The 19,616-nt window shown below is 43.2% G+C and overlaps 1 protein-coding gene and 1 long non-coding RNA gene across 5 annotated transcripts; both read left to right on the top strand.

Moving 5' to 3' along the window:
* The first annotated feature begins 2,149 nt into the window (after window positions 1-2,149).
* On the top strand, window positions 2,150-5,313 carry LOC114769453 (uncharacterized). Of its 3 annotated transcripts, none has more exons than XR_003743216.1 (3): window positions 2,150-4,143; window positions 4,371-4,506; window positions 4,581-5,313. It is a non-coding gene; the product is annotated as an uncharacterized LOC114769453 (long non-coding RNA). The 3 variants fall into 3 exon arrangements; XR_003743217.1 differs by having other exon boundaries at window positions 4,371-4,680; window positions 4,924-5,313; XR_003743215.1 differs by having other exon boundaries at window positions 4,371-5,313.
* Window positions 5,314-14,272: 8,959 nt separating this feature from the next.
* On the top strand, window positions 14,273-19,337 carry LOC114769452 (cytochrome P450 2J2-like). Of its 2 annotated transcripts, XM_028962479.1 has the most exons (9): window positions 14,273-14,560; window positions 15,718-15,880; window positions 16,042-16,191; window positions 16,434-16,594; window positions 16,696-16,872; window positions 16,948-17,089; window positions 18,340-18,527; window positions 18,632-18,773; window positions 18,872-19,337. In XM_028962479.1, the coding sequence occupies exons 1-9, from the start codon at window positions 14,378-14,380 to the stop codon at window positions 19,045-19,047; spliced, it is 1,482 nt and encodes a 493-aa protein (XP_028818312.1). In that variant the 5' UTR covers window positions 14,273-14,377; the 3' UTR covers window positions 19,048-19,337. The 2 variants fall into 2 exon arrangements, with proteins under 2 accessions (XP_028818312.1, XP_028818313.1); XM_028962480.1 differs by lacking the exon at window positions 18,872-19,337 and having other exon boundaries at window positions 18,663-18,728.
* Window positions 19,338-19,616: the final 279 nt, after the last annotated feature.

The raw sequence follows: 19,616 nt of genomic DNA, 5'->3' as shown, positions 1-19,616 counted from the left end.
CTAGAATGGATATGTATTGCAGATATCCATAATTTAATTATTCATAGTTTCTCAACATTTAAAAAACAATTTCCATTTCAGACGTCCACTACCGGACGTCTGGGAATGCAATCTGGTCAAGTTCACAAGCTTAAAAATGTTGAATTATGCGCCATGTAGATATGTGGGGAAAAATGCATAGTTATCACAAAAAAATAGTAAAAACTGCAAGCAATGTTGATCGGGCCGTCGCCCAGTCACGCACCACAAGATGATGTTACCCATGCTCACCTGTAAGAAACTCTCACTCATTTGGGGTTAGAAGTTGGCAAACAACTGAATTCTATTGCATTCTTCAATTAGTTTAATAAAGTGAAACAGGTGAATGAAAGGGTTAATAACATTTTGTTCCTACTCTATGTAAAAGATAAAACATATATATATTAACAGTAATACAATTAATAACCTGAACTGATATTAATAATAAAATCAAAGCACAGATGAATTTATTCACATTTCAATATTAACTATGGTTTTGTAAGCTGTAGCACTACCGGAGATAATTATTTTGGCTAGGAAATCTTATTGTTCTTTGTATTCTCTGGACAATTTTCTACACGTATTTCCTCCTTCAGTTTTCATACGATTATCCCAAATATAGCAAGTTGCTTTTATTAAGCAATACATAACTCCTCCCGCATTACGCTATTTTTCCCATAGGAATAACAAGGAATCACTTTTTGACAAGCTCTTACAACCACATTTTTTATCGTAAACACATGTAGCTCAATATACCACCAGACGTCCCAGGTTCAAATCCCACTTACTACCATTGTGTCCCTAAGCAAGACACTTAACCCTGAGTGTCTCCGGGGGGGGGGGGGGGGGGGGGGGGGGGACTGTCCCTGTAACAACTGACTGTAAGGCGCTCTGGATAAGGACGTCTGGTTAATGCCATAAATGTAAACATGAAATGTGAAGTGAAGTGATTGTCGTTGTGATACACAGAACACGTGCACACAACGAAATGTGTACAGATCTTGTTCATCTCCAGTCGACCCCTAGATCCTTCAGATCAAACGGTAACGCCCTCCTCCACGTCCCCCGGTCTCGCCTTGAGCAGAAGGGCGACAGAGCCTTTACTATTGCTGCACCCCACTTATGGAACCAGCCACCGCCTCACATTCAATTTGCTCTTTCAATCTCGACTTGTAATTTACTTTGTACTGTATTCTAGTTTGTATTTTATTTACATCTTGTGTATATCTTTGTGTCCTTTTATGCCTGTACAGCACTTTGGTGCAGTGGAACTGCTGTTAAAGTGCTCTAGAATATTTGACTTGACTATTGCATATTCCGATTATATTCCTCAAAAAAACAACTATAATATGTGTGTCCATGAGAGTTGCCTGTGTAAATGGACCAATTCTGATCCCTGATAGCAGACCAGACACAGACAGTACCACAGTTAATGTCAAATGAATCAGGTATTATTTAAAAAATTGATGTGTGATTTTGGTAACTTGTATGAGTTATGTATGAATATTTAAATAGTCATAATTTCCCTGAAATCAGTCACATATTCATTCTATTTATTAAATTATACAGTCCACTTAGATATTCACATATTCACAGTTGACATATTTGCCTCAAGTTTATTTCCGTCACGGTTCCTGCGTAGCCTAGAGAGTTGCTATGGGTCGTTAAACAGACCACGGTATTATATGGAAGCACTCCGCTGTGATTGACAGCAGGTCTGACCAATAAGAACACAGCTTCTGTCTGCTTGGCCAATGATATTGAAGAACAGTGGGTGTTTAACCCGCCCCTTCTCCCGGGTGGACGGCTCCTGTCAGAGCCCGTCGAATGTTTGATAGAGCAGTAATACTCGGATCCTTTTTAGGATTCGGCTCCCTCTGAGTCACTCACTAAACTGATCCGGGTGTGTGAGTCACTTGAGTCACTTGAGTCAGTATTGGCGCTAACCTGCTCTCTGAGCGGTTCAGATTCGGCTGCAGGAGCTACCCGCTCTCTGATCCGGGTGCTTGAGTCACTTGAGTCAGTATTGGCGCTAACCCGCTCTCTGAGCGGTTCAGATTCGGTCACATGAGTCCGGCTGTAGAGGAAGTTAACCGCCAGGAGCGCTAACCCGCTCCCTGAGCGGTTCAGATTCGACTGCAGGAGCTACCCGCTCTCTGATCCGGGTGCTTGAGTCACTTGAGTCAGTATTGGCGCTAACCCGCTCTCTGATCCGAGTCCGGTTGTAGAGGAAGTTAACCGCCAGGAGCGCTAACCAGCTCTCTGAGCCGGGTGCGTGAGTCACTTGAGTCAGTATTAGGCTGTAAAGGAAAGTAACCGGTTGATTCACTCGTGACTCTGGTCTGTGCTACAGGAGCGCGAACCCGTCTGTGAGCGATTCAGATTCGCCTGCAGGGCTGTTTTCGGCTCTGACTGACACAAGGAGTCCATTAGGAGGATTCAACTTTGCGGGACGTTTGTAGGTTTGTTTGATATACCTCATTTTTAAGTGTGGTCGTGCAAAGAAACTGGAAGTTATGTAACTTTTATGGTAGTAATTGATGTTTTAATGATTATAAGATGTATTTATGTGATGGAGTTTACAATTTAGACATGTTGTAGTTAGGACTCGAAGGATTCGGTTCAATGGAGACCTCAGATTCGTGACTCATGAGTCATTTAAAGGATCCGGGTGATTAACCCGGGTGAGTCATGAATCGCACAGCTCTAATGTTTGACCGCTTTTCACTGTTCTCAGACAAAACGAAGACGCGTTTTAAAAGTAAGTGCGCTGCTCGGACGCGGACATCTTTTCCCTCATGTCAAATGTGCGTTTTAATTCCGCTTCTGAGTGACTTTTGTGCGTTGACACTTTGCTCCACCCTACCCACTCTTTTCCTTTTGGACATACTTTATTGATTTATGTGATCATGTTTCATCCAAATTGTTGATGATGAAGGTCCCGGTGTTCATTTTGGGCTCAGTTTTCATAAAAAAAAAACTCCGACCTTTGTTTACAATGTAAATAAAAACACTTAAAAAAAAGTTAACGCACTCCTACACAAAAATGTACTCATTGAAACCCATTATAATACAAATTTTGGATCCTGATAAAAGACCATGAACAAAACGTGCATTTTCCCAGTTCTGCGGCTTTTTTGACCCTTCTGTCTTGCTGTTGGTGACCTCGCGTCTCCTTTACGATGTATGGCAAGCGGAGAAAATAATGGCCTTTTCTGGCTTTTTCTACCAGATGGCACACACACTATCCATCCCTCTACCCCCTCCAGCCAAAATATGAATGTTGAAATTCTAGGGGGTCTAACAGATAGTGTGTCAGTAGAAAATATCGGTGATTTTGCATATCTTGACATACGGACACGTCCACAAATTATATAATAAACATTTTCCATATCCTCCGTTTCATGTGTACTTTATATGCAAATGTAATTTTTTTTTTATATATATGTGTGTGTGTGTGTGTGTGTGTGTGTGTGTATATATATATATATAAATCTAAAATGCATGAAATATACCTCTACACAGGGGCACATGCACAGCTTTGAAGTAAATGACAGACCAGACATATTCCAGCACAGAACTAACACCCCCAAAAACCTAATAAAAACAGAGCCACATTTTGTTTTACGCGGCTGCAGGGTCAAACACAGTGCAGCGCACGCTCAAAGCTTCGCGAGACTTTTATTATAAAATACATCTACACACAGGCTGATCAGTTTTAGGCAGACTAAACTTTTTTCCAGAACCCAAACTGATTACAGCGTTTCGTACAGGATAATAAAAGAGGAGAGCTCCTCATTTCAGTCATCTCAAGTGCGAGATGGCGAGATTGTACACTGCAGAGGAGGCGGCTGCAATGGTGATGGATCTCAATCCCGATCCCACCGGGCCGGAGAGCGCAAAGTCAGAATCTGACACCGAGACAGAGGAGTCCACTACGACGGATGAGGAGTCCGTGCCAGGGTCTGGCTCATCCTCCACCAGCTCCACTGAGTCAGATGAGACACCGGACCTCTTATGGAGGTCCAAAAACTGAGAAATTTTCTTGGCACCCACAACTTACGCGACCCTCAGATATAACCCTTCAGGAACCGAAGGAGGACAGGACCCACCCAGTATGCAGTGGTGAGAGTAGGCAACCTACCTGACGCTTTTTACTTACTTTTCATGGCGAATAAAGGGTTAGAAATGTTACAAATTCATGAATGTTTGGTATAGAGAGGTCAGATCCTGGGGTAAACAACAAAAAAAATTATTTTGCAAAAAGTTCATAATTTCTAGTTTTTTTATAGCTTGCTTTTATTGTTTCCTCACATATGTCTAAAACTGGTCTTTAATTTTGTCTTTAATAGATGTCAAGTAAAGAGAGACAAGAGTCCCGAAAAGAGGTGGCAGTTCTAGCCAACATGAGTTACCCCAACATTGTCCAATACAAGGAGTCATTTGAAGGCAACTGAGCAGAATCTATCATGGAACGCGCAGCCTCTGGTACGGCCAGACGGGTCGCCACATCTTTCGGGTGACCGTGTCTGAAAGATGTAATTTGATGACCGTCTCTGCAGACCACGACGTCGGGATGATGACAAGCTGGCCGCCATTCCGCGAAATATGGGACCAGTGGACTGACCGGCTCCCACGGATCTTTAACCCCGGAGCAGACATGTGCGTTGACGAGCAACTGGTGCTGTATCGTAGGCGATGCAACTCAGTGTTTGCCTTTACGGCAACACACACTGTGGTATCGTACATACCAAAGAGGGGTACATGCCGATAAATCCAAGGAGGTACGGCTTCACCAACCGATCAGCCGGTTCACCACCAGCAGGGACAAAGGGTTGTGCTGGAGATGACGGAGGGTCTGACTGGTGTGACAGTCACATGTGACAACTTTTTCTCCTCCTACAGGCTGGCAGAGCAGTTGCCCAAAAGGAAGATTGCCATGGTCGGCACAATAAGAAAAAACAAACCAGAACTTCCACTGAGCTCCTGAGGGTCTGGGGGAGAGAGTCTCTCTCCTCAGTGTTTGCATTTACGGCAACACACACCGTGGTATCGTACATACCAAAGAGGGGTAAGAACGTGTTACTCCTGAGCACAAAGCACCGGGAGCTGGATATCAGCAGCAGGGAGAAGAGGAAGCCCCAGATCATCCTCGACTACAATATATAGTGACAACAAAAGGCATTCTGTTCTATTCTATTCTATTCTTGTTTTTGTTTCTTTCCGTTGTCGTCCCCGGTTTTGGCCCTCCTGCCGTATTTGTTGTCATTTAATAAAAATCCCTGTTTTTCAAAATGCCTCGTCTCTGCGCCTTCTTCACCCCTCAGCCCTCGGGCGTAACAGAATGTGGCCGGCTAAACATATGAAGATCCCCAGCAAGGAAGCGTTCCTCCTGCTGGGAAACGGGCAGGCTCCAGCCGGAATGGCCGGAGTACTGCCCATGGCAGCTCATTGGGCGATAGCGTAGATCCAGATGACACCAATGGCGACGAGTGCGAGGACGAGGCCAGCACTCTCTTATAGCAGAACCTGCGGTTGAAATGGCTTGGCCAGGAATTGTTGTCCGTCCACATATACTGCTAGGAATTCTAAATCATAATGTTTGAATGCAAATGGTTATTATAATATTGTAATATTAAAATTCATGCATTTTTACAACATCAATTTTTCTTGAAAAGAAAAAAGATATCGCTGTTTATCAGCGTTAACAATTGTACAATGTTACTAGCGTTGGTGAAATCGGCCCTTTTTTCAAACCCTGGTTTGCTCCAGTCAGATCTGCAATATCCATATGACCCGTAGTATCCTTGTAAAACAAACTGCAGAGAAAAGTGATTCATCAGACACTCTATGATGCTTCTGTACGGGTATTTTTTTGATCAGACGATCCCCCAAGGGGAAAAAAAATATTGTAGCTCCAGGATAATTAATCAACCCGACAGTTGCTCCATCATCTATGTTTGTACCATCCCTTCTAGTGATCTTTATAAAAGCGTATTGTTTAAATCAACATAGTCTTCTCCATTTCCAGCTATAAAAAACTCCAGGGACACGGTCTCAGCCAATGCCGAAATAGGCGGTACTTCGATTTATGTATTTTTTTTTTCTATAGACAGCTACGTCATAGTGTACAAATCCAACTCGTACTTGACACATTCATCGAACATGCTGTGTATAAACGTCATGACTAGAAGATGTTTTTTAAATTTCTTTTAGCCAGATGCTCGTGCAAGCATTGTTTACCCCGCTAGTTCCTTTTTGAAACTGAGCTTTTTTCTTCTTTACTTTTTGCAACCTCTGTGACTGTTTTTAGCGACCGATTTTAGACGGGGCTTTGCTATAGCGAATCCTGTTTTCAATTGCGGTAGTGCCATTCGAAAAAGACCACGAAAAATACCACCTAGCCCTGCGCCGTACATAGAAGGAGCGCCGTAAAAAACAGGAATCCCATCGCCTGCTTGGTTTTGATAATACGCCACATAATGTACGGGTTAAAGATCTTCATAGTTCCTCAATTTCTTTGAGATTGTTTTGTGGGTCTGAAAAGTAGTTTTGTAACCACCTTACCGTATTTAAATGGAATGATGTAATTCTGCTCTGTCCTTACTCATGTGTGATTTGTACTTAAGTAAAAGTACAAGTAACCTGCAAAATATGTACTCAAGTAAAAGTAGAAGTGCTACATCAACAATCTTACTTAAATAAAAGTCCTAAGTACTTACTTTTAAATGAACTTTTTACTAATTTACTAATCTACTTTTTTTTTTAAGTAAAAGTACTCACACAATGGTTTGTCTCAACATCTGGGGTGTGCCATTTTGTAAAAGCATAGTACAATCACTGACTTATGCCTGTACTGATGTCATTGCTCGTAATAATTACAAGCAATTATACAGTATGTGTGTATTGGAAAGTTTGGTGTGCTTATTTTTGAGCTGTGAACTTGGTTCAAATTTTTTAAAAATTAACTATGAATGTGAACTGGCACAACACTGAGCTGGACATTATGCTTGCAAAGACATTAAGCTATCTTCTCTGAGCTAATAAACCAGTTTTATCCTACCACCGTGTTAAAAAAATAATGAAGCTACACTGGTGTGATTTTGATACTATTTCTGTATGTCAGCATACATTTCGCTAGATAATAGTATTATAACATGTCATAACATACCCAAAAGCATAGCATACCATAGCATAGCTTACCTCTATACGTTTTTTCAAATTTGAAGGGGAGTTTTTAAATGCCAACAATTCTTTATGTTGTGGCAGGCATGGGATGCAAAGAAATCGCAAGGACTCATTCTTTGTTCGGACCGGAGTTTCATGGTCGTCTCGTGTAATGTTCCCTGATCGTGTTCACCTGTTGTATATTTATATAATTGTATAAAACTATCCTGTTCGTGTCTGTTCGCCGTCAGGTCACTGCATGTTAATGTTCTCTTGTCGTGTGCAGTTTGTATTAAACCCCTGTGGTGTGAAGTCGTGCATATGCGTCCTCCTTCATCACCATGTCCAGCCCCCACGTGACAATTTGTCAAATCCGGCCAAGGATTTCTTTGTGATTCAGAGCTGCAGGGCTCATGTTCACGCTCAGTAGATGCAGGCTCTGGGTCCATGTTGAAGGTCTCGTCTTCTTGAAATCAAGCCGGTCTACCAGCTCGTGCTGCTAACTGACGCGCGCTCTGCCATCATTGGAGCTAATAAAGCCTGATTGGTAGGAAATGGCGAACAACGCCAGAACGCAATAGGCAACTATTTTTTCATGCAAGATTTTGAGGAAATTGTGTTCATAAAATGTAACGAGTAACGGCATAAATTGTAGAAATGTAGTGGAGTAGAAAGTACAGATAATTGCCGCAAAATGTAATGGAGTAAAATAAAAAGTATGCATTATTATTTTTACTTAAGTAAAGTACAGATATGTAAAAATGTATTTCAGTACAGTAACGTAGTACAAATACTTTGTTACATTCCACCACTGTTCTCAGGTACTGGAATTGGATAAGCGCCACTTCCCAATCACCCTTTATATAGGCACTGTGAAGCATTACTCGGCAGGCTTACATAAAACCCAATACCTCGTCGTCCATGGTATTGTTTTATCGTGAATGAAAGACTGGTTCTGGAACAACTGTTTCTAAAATGATTTAAATATTTACTAAGTCTTTTTCATCAACCCAAGAGTTCAATATTATAGGCCAGCCCAATCACTTCACCAGGACCATACTTCTTTTCCCCACATTCTTCCTTTCCAAAATGTTCTCAACTTTAACCGGTTTATTACTGATTAGTTTGATCTTTCTTCTTCATAAAAGGTACCATCTATTATATTACCATCATAATCTTTCAATTTGTAGACCGAAGGCATACGCGGGATACAGTCTGATATAGTAAAGAATTCCTCCATATAGTTTTGTTCATATCCTTTTGTGAATGCACCTCTCGCTTTAGAAATTCTTACAATATTGCATGTTTTGTATTTAAACACCACATTTTTTGCATCGTTCACGCTCTTCATTTTCAGAGGTCATATCTACAGGTCTCATCCTAATGCTTCGGCGGTAACTAGCATAATATGATTTTACTAAGTCAGGGAGTACGTCTATATACCTTTTAGAATTGACCGATGTCAGATATCGCCACATTCTACCCTTAATAGTCCTGTTAAAACGTTCATGCTAGCCTTTAACTCGCTACTGGTGGCAAAATGGCCGATTCTGTGTTTTGTCATTATATTTTGAAAACCTATGTTGAAAATCTCTTTTCCCTGGTCGGTCTGCAATTTTTTACGTACTCTGCCTTTCTTTAGAATACTTTAAAACGCTCTAGTCACCTCAGTTCCAGTCTTGTTTTTTTTTTTAAATACGAGCCCACGTGTATTTACTAAAAACATCTATACACATTAGCATGTATTTATAACTATCATTTTCCTTTGAATACATAGACATGTCAACAAGGTCTGCTTGGAATTGTTTGTCTATACCGTACACCGTGACTCTATTTCTCTTGTACTTGATACGCGCGGGTTTGTTAAACATGTAAGCATCCTCCCCTGATAACTAGTCAGAAACCTCCTGTATTTTTTAAAACAACATCATTTAACCTTGTTTTACCACCAAAGGAACTCTTGCGTATAGTAGTGTGCTTTCAAAATATTTGTCATGGTGTGTTGTTTCCTGAAATAATGACACAGTCTGCTTTGGTTACACAACATTTATTTTGAAAGAATTATGCATTGTCGAGGTATTGTAAACATTTCACACACATATTTAAATCTCTCTCAATAAGGCATGAAACCAACATGTCCACGATGGTATAAACATTCATTATAACATCACGCAGGTTAAAAATACATCACGCAGGTTAAAAATACAGACATTGGTTACATAAGCACACAACGTTATGATATGACCTATTCTAAAACTATGATTACACACCCTGGTTTCTATGATCCAACGTATATCTGTATGACAACATTTGTCAGCATTTACACACGAATGATTACGCCAAACTATAGAAATTCTTCTGGCTAACATCATGTGTTATTTAAGGTTGTTCAAACGTTTGAAAGATGTTGCATAAACAGTGTTAAAATTATGCACTTCTTCAGCAATGACGTCACACAACAATGATATTAGCAATGATTTAACAACGGACCAAAACCCATGTCTACAGAACAGGCTTCTTACCCCAACTCTTTATAGCTTCATAAATTACATCAGCACTTTGTGAGTCAGCAAGATTCTCAGTCATCTCGTCCAACTTCACAAATATTTAGATGTCGTCTTCTAACTCATAGGCAACCGCCACCACGGCTCCATTGAACGGTTCAGAAGACCTTCTATGGAAAAAACATCAAAGAGTCAGTGTACCCGGCCCGGAGGGTTACCAGGGTCCCACCCTGGAGCCAGGCCTGGGCTTTCGCCCAGCCTGAACTGGATACATGGGCTTATCCAACTGTGGACCCACCACCCGCAGGAGGAACATGAAGGGTCCAGTGCAATGTGGATTGGGTGGCAGACTGAGGCGGGAGATTTGGCGGTCCGATCCCCGGACATGGAACGTCACCTCTCTGGCAGGGAAGGAGCTGGAGATTGTGGAAGAGGTACCAGCTGGATATAGTCGGACTCACCTCAACACATAGTCCTTGAGAGAGGTTGGACACTCTCCTTTGTTGAAGTTGCTCCGGTTGTGAGGTGGAGGGAAAGACTTTCAGCCTATTGTTGGGGTTTACCCCGGGGGATGAGAGGGTAGCTTCCCTGCGCCTTCAGGTCGGGTAAATGGCCCTGACTGTTGTTTGCATGGATGCGCCGAATAACAGATAAGAATACCCACCCTTTTTGGAGTCCCTGGGACGAGTGCTAGATAGTGCTCCGACTGGGAACTCAATTGTCCTGCAGGGGGACTTCAACACTCACATGGGCAATGACAACATGACCTGAAGGGGCGTGATTGGGAGGAACGGCCCGCCAGATCTGAACTTGTGTGGTGTTTTGTTATTGGACTTCTGTGCAAGCCACAGTTTGGCCATAATGAACACCATGTTTGAACATAAGGATGCCCATCGGTACACTTTGGACCAGGGCAGACTAGGTTGCAGGTCGATGATTGACTTATCATCTGACCTGCGGCCATATGTTTTGGATACTCAGGTGAAGACAGGAGCGGAGCTGTTGGTGAGTTGGATCAGATGGCAGGGAAAGATGCCACGGAGATGGATGTTGGCTATGGATGTTGTAGGGCTGTCAGGTTTACACGTCTCTGCAACATTGCATGGATATCGGGAGAAGTTCTGGTGGAGTGGCAGACTGGGGGAGTGGTCCCCATTTTTAAGAAGGGGGACCAGAGGGTGTGTTCCACATTTAGGGGGATCACACTCCTCAGCCTCCCTGGAAAGGTCTACTCCAAGGTACTGGAGAGGAGGGTTCGGACAATAGTTGAGTCTCGGATTGAGGAGGAGCAATGTGGTTTTCGTCCTGGCCGTGGAACTGTGTACCAGCTCTTTACCCTTGCTAGGGTGATGGCCTTGTCCCCAGGGGCACCCTATGGGGGGCGCTCCAGGAATATGGGGTGGATAGCCTTTTGTTAAGGGCCATTCAGTCCCTGTACCAGAGGAGTGTGAGTTTGGTCCGCATAGCCGGCAGTAAGTCGGACCTGTTCCCGGTGAGGGTTGGACTCTGTCAGAGCTGCCCTTTGTCGCTGGTTTTGTTCATAACCTATATGGACAGAATTTCTAGGCACAGCCGTGGTGTGGAGGGTGTTGAGTTTGGTGGCCGGAGAATCTTGTCTCTGCTTTTTGCAGATAATGTGGTCCTCTTAGCTTCTTCAGTCTCTGACATTCAGCTCTTGCTGGGTAGGTTTGCAGACGAGTGTGAAGCGGCTGGGATGTGGATCAGCATCTACGAATCTGAGACCCTGGTTCTCAACTGGAAAAGGGTGGCTTGCCAAGTCCAGGTTGGGAGAGAGGTCCTGCCTCAAGTGGAGGAGTTTAAGTATCTCGGGGTCTTGTTCATGAGTGAGGGAAGAAGGGAGCAGGAGAGTAATGCAGACGCTGAACCGATCTGTCGTGGTTAAGAGGGTGCTGAGCCAGAAAGCAAGGCTCTCAATTTAACAAGGGTGGTTGGGCAAAGCCTTAGAGAGAGGGTGAGGAGCTCGGACATTCGGGAGGGACTCAGAGAAGAACCGCGGCTCCTCCACATCGAAAGGAGCCATTTGAGGTGGTTTATGCATGTGGTCAGGATGCCTCCTGGACGCCTCCCTGGAGAGGTGTTTTGGGCATGTCCTGCCGGCTTGAGACCCCCAGGTCGACCCAGGACAGGCTGGAGAAATTATATCTCCAGTCTGGTCTGGGAACACCTTGGGGTCCTGCTGGGGAGAGGACTGTCTGGGATTCCCTACTTGGAATGCTGCCCCCATGACCTGGACCCGGATAAGCGGAGGAAGATGAGGACGAGGATATTTCCAAATCTTGTACAGCCCCTGCTCTCAATGTAAGTTTTCCTTCATTACATTTTAGAGAACAGACAATTATGCAAATTATTCTATAATGTCAATAATGGGGGTTGGCCACATTATTCATAATCACATTATTTTGTGATTGTTTCTGCCATCCCCCCATCTCTGATTCCTGTGGGTGTGGCTCTAGTCCCAGCAGCCCTTGTTTGCTGTAATCATCAAGCAGCTTGTAAAAGCCAGTTAAAACAGAAGATTACCTGGACGGAGACACTAGACTCCAAATAAACTGTTTCATTGATGAGTCTCAGCAGAGACTGGAACTCAGCATTTCTGTACTCGAAGCGGTCGCCAAACACCGATGACATTGGAAACGGCGTTGTTCACCGGCCAGTGAGGGCCAAATGGTCACAGCCACATGGTCACAGCCACTAGTGCAGAGGCTCTCCTGCAGATTTCTGGTGCAGACATATCTCGCTCTTTACCAACAGCTTCGTTTAGGCACCTGCATTCCTGCTGGATGGACGGCTCCAGGCTCTTCTTGCTCAGGCCAAAATTTTTCAGAGTATAAAGAGCGAAGCGCCTCTGCTGCTTCCAGGCGTAGCCATTAAAAATATGTAAAGACAAGTTGGCCTACTGTCATCAAATGCTATATGTGCAGCTGTTGGGAAAATACATTACCGTTGTCGCCTATAGCATCTTTGAAGATGGGAAAGTGTGGTCAGTCAGCAAAATTTTCCCCGTTTTGAACAAATGCTTCCTTCAGCATTTTGGTGCCATTCAGAAAAACGGCCCGTGGTCCAAAAATGTTAATACTGAAAATATTTCCATATTTCTTTGCAAACTGCAAGAACAAACAAAGTGACAGAAAGGTTTGACACAAAAAAGTGCCCCATGACAACAGAGAACAGCTGGTGTTACGATAAGTTAATAAAAATGAAAAAAAGTTAATAAGTGATGGGCAGTTCACCAAGGAATTAATAATTTTCTTTACCAGTTTGCACCAGTTGGATTTTGTGCATGCAGTATGCTTTTTAAAAAGGAAAAAATCTAATAAAATCACTTTTCTTATGTGCATCATTGTTACGATTTATACGGGGTTTGTAGGTTTAATGTTTAAATTTAGTAAAAGAGTAAAGTTCATGTTACACCACACGGTGGCGCCCGTCTCATGGACTGGGTGTCGCAGCACGTTGGTCGTGCTGAACCAGTCTAGAACAGAGGAGCCGAGCAGCTCGTACCTCATCATGGCAAGAAGCCTCAGAACTGCTGTGGTGCAGAAGAACAGAAGGTCATCATCATATGTCAACACAGGCAGCCATAAATCCGCCCTTTGTACAGGCATAGCTGGTTCTCTAGGGCACGCACAGGCATGGTCTTTCCAGGGAAATCACCGCTTTTAATGTTGAATCTTATTTGGAATGGGTGTGATTACTGGGAGCGGAGAGTACATTTGTGATATTATATTTCTGACAGGGCGTGTGTTTGGGAAAGGGGAAGGACTACAACCTGTGGAACCCTTGGAACTCATTTGGCTGGACCTCCCCAGCATCACCACATTAAAAAGGTGGTGGCAGCAGTAGCTGTCAAGATTGAGCACACTTGTTACAAATATAAAAGTATTTTATACACACACACACACACACACACACACACACACACACACAAAAGGTCCCATATGGTTACATTCTGAACAACATAAAACATTTAATTGCAGTACAGAGAGTTCTTTAAGAGCATGTTGAAGCTGTTTAGTAGAAACGCTTACAAGATCTACTTTTGATATTAGAGTCTGGCTGAGGTGATCCACGTGACCCGCGCTAAAGCTAATTAGAACTTTTTCCACGTTTCTACATGAACATTTTGATATGTATGTTTATTTATTTATTATGTTCAGGTATATTTAGAAACACCATATACGGTCAAGTGCAAGGGGTCCTGGGACAGTCGTGTAACACGTGGCGATATGGTCAGGAGCGACACCACTTGCATGCATCATTAGGCTCCTTGTGTGTTAATGATTTCTTACAGCTGCTTGTTATGTAATATCTCTTTAAATCAATGATGACCTTACTGAACGTAGATTTAACTCGTCTGCCAATTCAGTCAACAAACCAAATGATTAACAGACGTGATCTCGGATTGATGTTTTCTGAGTGAAACTTTTCTACTGACACCGCCCATGAATTTACACGGCAACTGTAATGCATGTAAGGAAACACTCGTCACACTGCTGTCATATCAGTGTACTTGAACTCAGGCAATAGGAAAATTAGAGGATTCCCTCCCCCTTTCCTGTCCCCCTTCCTCTCCCCCCGGTATTTCTAGGAACTTGGAGAGGACTGCAGGCTCACACTGCACTTGGCCAGCACTACATCTACATTGTCTCTCCTCTACCATTCCAGCCATGATTTTATACTCCTTATTCGAGTGGATCGATGTCAGAAGCTGGCTGGTTCTACTCAGCGTCTTTTTGCTGATTGCTGATATAATCAAGAATAAAAACCCACCCAACTTTCCCCCAGGACCATGGCCTCTGCCTTTCTTGGGAAATATGTTCACTGGAGTGGATTTCAAGACAATGGATAAGGTGAGACATTAACAGCTGCTGTGTTAAAACGTTTAATAACTAGAATGGATATGTATTTCAGATATCCATAATTTAATCATTCATAGTTTCTCAACATTTAAAAAACTCTTTCTGTCCACTATTTCCCTTTCAGACATAACAATACTACCGAATTCTTCCTAGGAGAAATGACGTCACAATTCAAATTCATGTATATTGAAATGTCAATATCTGATATCCAAAATTCATTTCAGATATCCTGAATGAGAATTCCACCTATCTGCAGCAACATTCTTACTAGGAGAAATGCACAAATGTACAATCCAACTGTAAGCACTCATAATGCATTGGAGAGTGAGCAGAGAGAGCAATCACATCCAGAACTGTATTTTTCCACGTAAAAATTGGACCTATAGATACCTATAATTTCATTTGAACTACTTCAACTGTCGATCGTGATTTTCAGAATATCATTATGTATATCGGAAATGTATATCCAAAATGATTATTGTGAATAGTAAGACCTGAATTGTAAATGGCTCACATGTGCATTTCTCCTAGTAAGAATGCAATACATATCAATTCTAGCTATTAAATGTTAAAGTGGCCACTTGTTATCTTACAGGGTTTAAAGATATGGAATGATTTACTAGGAAGAACAGATTTCCAGATATCTCAAAATACAATTTGTACTGGTAAAAATAATGTTTTGACTATCTTACCTTTTGGACTACTGAGAATATAGTTTTTTGACCAATATATGTACTATTATAACTATATCTAAAATGATAGGAGTGTGGTTTCTTTACATGTGGGGCAAGTGGAGGCTAGTGGTTAAGGAAGCGGCCCCATAATCAGAAGGTTCGAATCCCGATCCGCTAAGGTGCCACTGAGCAAAGCATCGTCCCCACACACTGCTCCCCAGGCGCCTGTCATGCTCACCAAGGGTGATGGCTAAAAGCAGAGAGGACACATTTCGTTATGTCACTAAGTGCTTATTTATTGAGATCAGTACAATGTCAGGTCAGGATACGTGCTTTTCTTTGCAAAGTTGGTGAAAGGCTTAACTATTTAATTCTGCTAGACCAAAGATGATAAATGTGCCCATAATGCTGTTATGGCAGCGTATTGCATGCGAGACGTTTTGGACCTTCTCTGACTGTTTGTATATTTCGCAGCTGGCTGAGAAGTACGGGGAGGTTTTCAGCCTGCGATGGGGCAGCGAGAAAACAGTGTTTATTTCAGGATACAAAATGGTGAAGGAAGCCTTAGTTACTCAGCAAGACAGCTTTATTGACCGTCCAGAGATTCCACTGTTCCACGTGACCTATAAAGGACTGGGTGCGTAAAGAAGGCACTATGAAATTCTAATCGCAAAACATTGCATATACTGTACATATCCTGCAATTCACCTTATAATACAATTTCTTACATTAAAATACATTTTATTTTTAAATCTTTATAGCAATGATATTCACTTCAAAACTGACTGTGGTTTTAAGGAGTCGCCCTGAGTAACGGTTACCTGTGGAAGATGCAGAGGAAATTCTTCAACAGCCACCTGAAGAACTTTGGGGAGGGCAAGAAAACGTTGGAGCTTAGTATTCAGCAAGAGGCTCACTACCTGTGTGAAGCCTTCAGAGAAGAGAACGGTATGAGATGTGGATACAGCGTGCAGCGAGAGGTCTCCAGTCTTCGTACACATTGCACACATTTTATCTTGTTTCCGTTTAAACTAGTACTGGTAAAATGAACACGTGAATCACTTTTTACACATTAAAATGAATGAATACAGTTAACACAGCAGTGTTTTGTCTACAGAACACTGATAATTAATTAATAACAAATTAAAATAAAAACTTATTACCTGAAAATGTCTGCATGTGTTCTATAGGTGGGCCCTTTAATCCTCATTTCCTATTAAATAATGCTGTTGGAAATGTCATGTGCTCCACCGTCTTTGGGCATCGGTTTGAATACAATGATGAGAAGTTCCTGAATGTTCTTCGCTGGGATTCAGAGGCTGTGACGCTGGCAGGGAGCGCCCGAGCTCAGGTGTGTATCTTCCATGCCCGCATTATTAATTCCACGGTTACTTGGTCAGTGAGTTCACAGAGCAACAGCTGAATATGGATCTGTGCTGCTTGTGTCTCCAGCTGTTCAATGCCTTCCCTGCACTTTTTGAATACCTGCCCGGCCCACACCAGACCATTCATTCCAACTATGCCAAAATAGTGGCGTTCCTGAGGGAGGAGGTTGTCAAACATAGGAACAGCTGGGATCCATCAGATCCTCGGGATTATATAGACTCATACCTGGGAGAAATTGAAAAGGTAAATAACTCGATGACCGAACACAGTCAGCACATTTCCTATCATCTTTTATTCTGCCTGACTCTGTCATCGTAGAACAAGGGTGACGCTGCAGCAGGGTTCCACATCGACAATCTGGTCATCTGCACCCTGGACATGATCGAGGCTGGAACAGAGAGCGCTGCCACCACACTCCGCTGGGCCCTGTTCTTCATGATGATGTACCCAGACATCCAGGGTAGAAGACACTAAATATCTATTACAAAATAATTAACGATAATTTAGAAATTACAATATCAGTTAACAGAATTACAGTGAACAGAACAGAACAACACATATAAACAGGAAAACAGGAAGTTACGACAAGGAAGTACTAGTTGTAGGAGGGTACATTGGAACCCTCCAAGAGTTCCAGTGTTCCCCAACAGAGACCATTGCTCTGTCTACCGCCATAGATCACTGGCAGGAGGAATGCCCTGTTCCTGGTCGTATCCAACTACCATAACTTTGTCCAAGTGCTCAGTAAGGATCTGGCCCCTGCTAGGGAGCGTTCCACTGCAGAGACATCTTTATTCCTTGTCTCAAGCCAAGACAGTAGCCATGGAGGACTACATCCAGTCATCACTAACCATTCCTGAAGGGACTTCAGCCCTGCATCAACTACATGTGGAAATGTACTTTCCACACCACTCATACCTCCTTCCTGGGGTTCAAACTCAGCCCCCAAGGCCTCACCATGGACCCAGCCAAAGTCTCAGTGATGGTCTATTGGCCACCTCCCACCACGATCAAACAACTCGATCACTTCCTCTGCTTCACTAATTCCTCCCATTGGTTAATTCTGACCTACAGCAGTTAATGTCACTCCTGAAAGTTCCCCTGGCTCCCAACAGCTCAGGAAGCATTTGACCAGCTGAAAAGATGCGTCACATTCACACCCATCCGGACTCATCTGGATCCGCAATTCTTGTGATGGAAGCAGACGCCTCTTTGGGGTGGGCGCCATGCTCTCACAGCAGTTCACTCAGGACCAGAAACTGCACCACTGTGCCTTCTTTTCATGCACACCCTCCCCCTGCCCCTACCTTGCCCCTGGTCACTGTTCTCCATGGACTCCATAATGGGCCTGTTCCCCGTCTGCTGAGAAGATGGTTATTATGGTACTAGAGGACTGCTTTACCAAGTCGATCCACCTTGTGTCCCTGTCTCGCCTTCCTACAGTAGCCCAGACCTCCGCCATAGTGTTACAGGAGGTGATGCCCTTCTACGGGCCACCGGAGGACACAGTTCATTGCTCACTTCTGGTGACAGTTCTGCCAGCAGCTGGGGTTCACATTCAAACCCGCCTACAGCTCACCTAGGGCCACCGCCACCACGGCTGATTGATTGAAGTTCTCACATACACTGGACGTGTTACCAGGTTATATGAAACTCATTCATATTTGAGAAGGGAGCAGCTTTCATGTGCAATCCTGTTTTGTTTTGCAGAGAAGGTCCAGGCTGAGATAGACAGTGTGATTGGACAGTCAAGACAGCCAAACCATGCAGACAGACCCAGTATGCCCTACACCGATGCTGTCATCCATGAGACACAGAGATTAGGCAACATCGTACCACTGGGCTTCCCTAAAGTAGCAAGCAAAGACACCACACTGGCTGGATACTTCATACCCAAGGTGAGGAGAACATCAATATCACCCACAATGCACCAGAATGGGTTATAGGATGAAGAAACTTTTTAGTTGTGAAAGTACATCTTGATGGTTTTTCTTTTAACAAGGGAACCATGGTGACTACCAACTTGTCAACAGTTCTGAAGGATAAAAACGAGTGGGAAACACCAGAGATCTTCAACCCAGGCCACTTCCTGGATGCCCACGGCAAGTTCCGCAGGAGAGAAGCCTTCCTTCCATTTTCAGCAGGTCAAGAGATATTATCTTCTCACTTTCAAACATTCAATTGTGTTAAGAATATTAGAAAAAATAAGTACAAATAATCATCATTGTTCTCTCCTCAACAGGGAAGAGGATGTGTGTGGGGGAGCAGCTTGCTCGCATGGAGCTCTTCCTCTACTTTACCTCCCTGCTGCAGAATTTCACCTTTTCCCCAGCACCTGGTCAGAGGATGAGTCTGGAGGGGGTGATGGGCTTCACGTATTCGCCTCACCCTTACCGACTGTGTGCCCAGCCTCGCTGAGCCCTGCATCCATGTGTTACTGCAGTAGCACAGGAATGGGTGGACACGGACCTGCTAATGATGTGAACTTTTTATGTCACTGTTTTTTATTAAGTCCAACTTAAAGGATGAACATTTTTTTTGCTTTTATATCGGTCTTGTTGGTCCCCTAATTCTGTATGTGAAGTCTCTTTCCGAATTACTCGTTATTTCTGTGTCTGCAGCATTAAATACTAATGAGTGGGAGAGGGACGAGGAGGAGAGAGGCCATTCAACACAAAAAAAAAAAAAAAAGTGAAACTATTCACTAACCACAATGTGTGGTGCAGAAAGGAAGTCATGTCTGAGAAAGGGGAGGTAACCTTTCCCCTTATGACGTCATAAGGGGGCAAATTTCATATCCGTCCGTCTGTGCTGCCACTCTCTGAACGGTGAAGCAGAATGACCAAAACACTCTTTACACCTATCGCCATTTCTAGCCACTGCAGGACCATATGCTAGGGGAACTCATATTAATGTTAAATAATCTCACAAAGTGAAATTTTCATGTCATGAGACCTTTAATGCTGTAAAGGTGTAAGTACATGAAG

This window comes from Denticeps clupeoides, chromosome 19, assembly GCF_900700375.1.
Source record: "Denticeps clupeoides chromosome 19, fDenClu1.1, whole genome shotgun sequence".
Classification (NCBI taxonomy): domain Eukaryota; kingdom Metazoa; phylum Chordata; class Actinopteri; order Clupeiformes; family Denticipitidae; genus Denticeps; species Denticeps clupeoides.
The sequence above is the reverse complement of the archived record's forward strand: the minus strand, read 5'-3'. Positions and strand labels throughout refer to the sequence as shown.

Bases quoted from the DNA above. Each gene is read 5' to 3' on its own strand.
- LOC114769452 (XM_028962479.1), top strand. From the start codon at position 14,378: ATGATTTTATACTCCTTATTCGAGTGGATCGATGTCAGAAGCTGGCTG. The intron at 14,561-15,717 runs GTGAGACATTAA...TATATTTCGCAG, and splicing joins ATTTCAAGACAATGGATAAG to CTGGCTGAGAAGTACGGGGA. The intron at 18,774-18,871 runs GTCAAGAGATAT...TCTCCTCAACAG, and splicing joins CTTCCTTCCATTTTCAGCAG to GGAAGAGGATGTGTGTGGGG.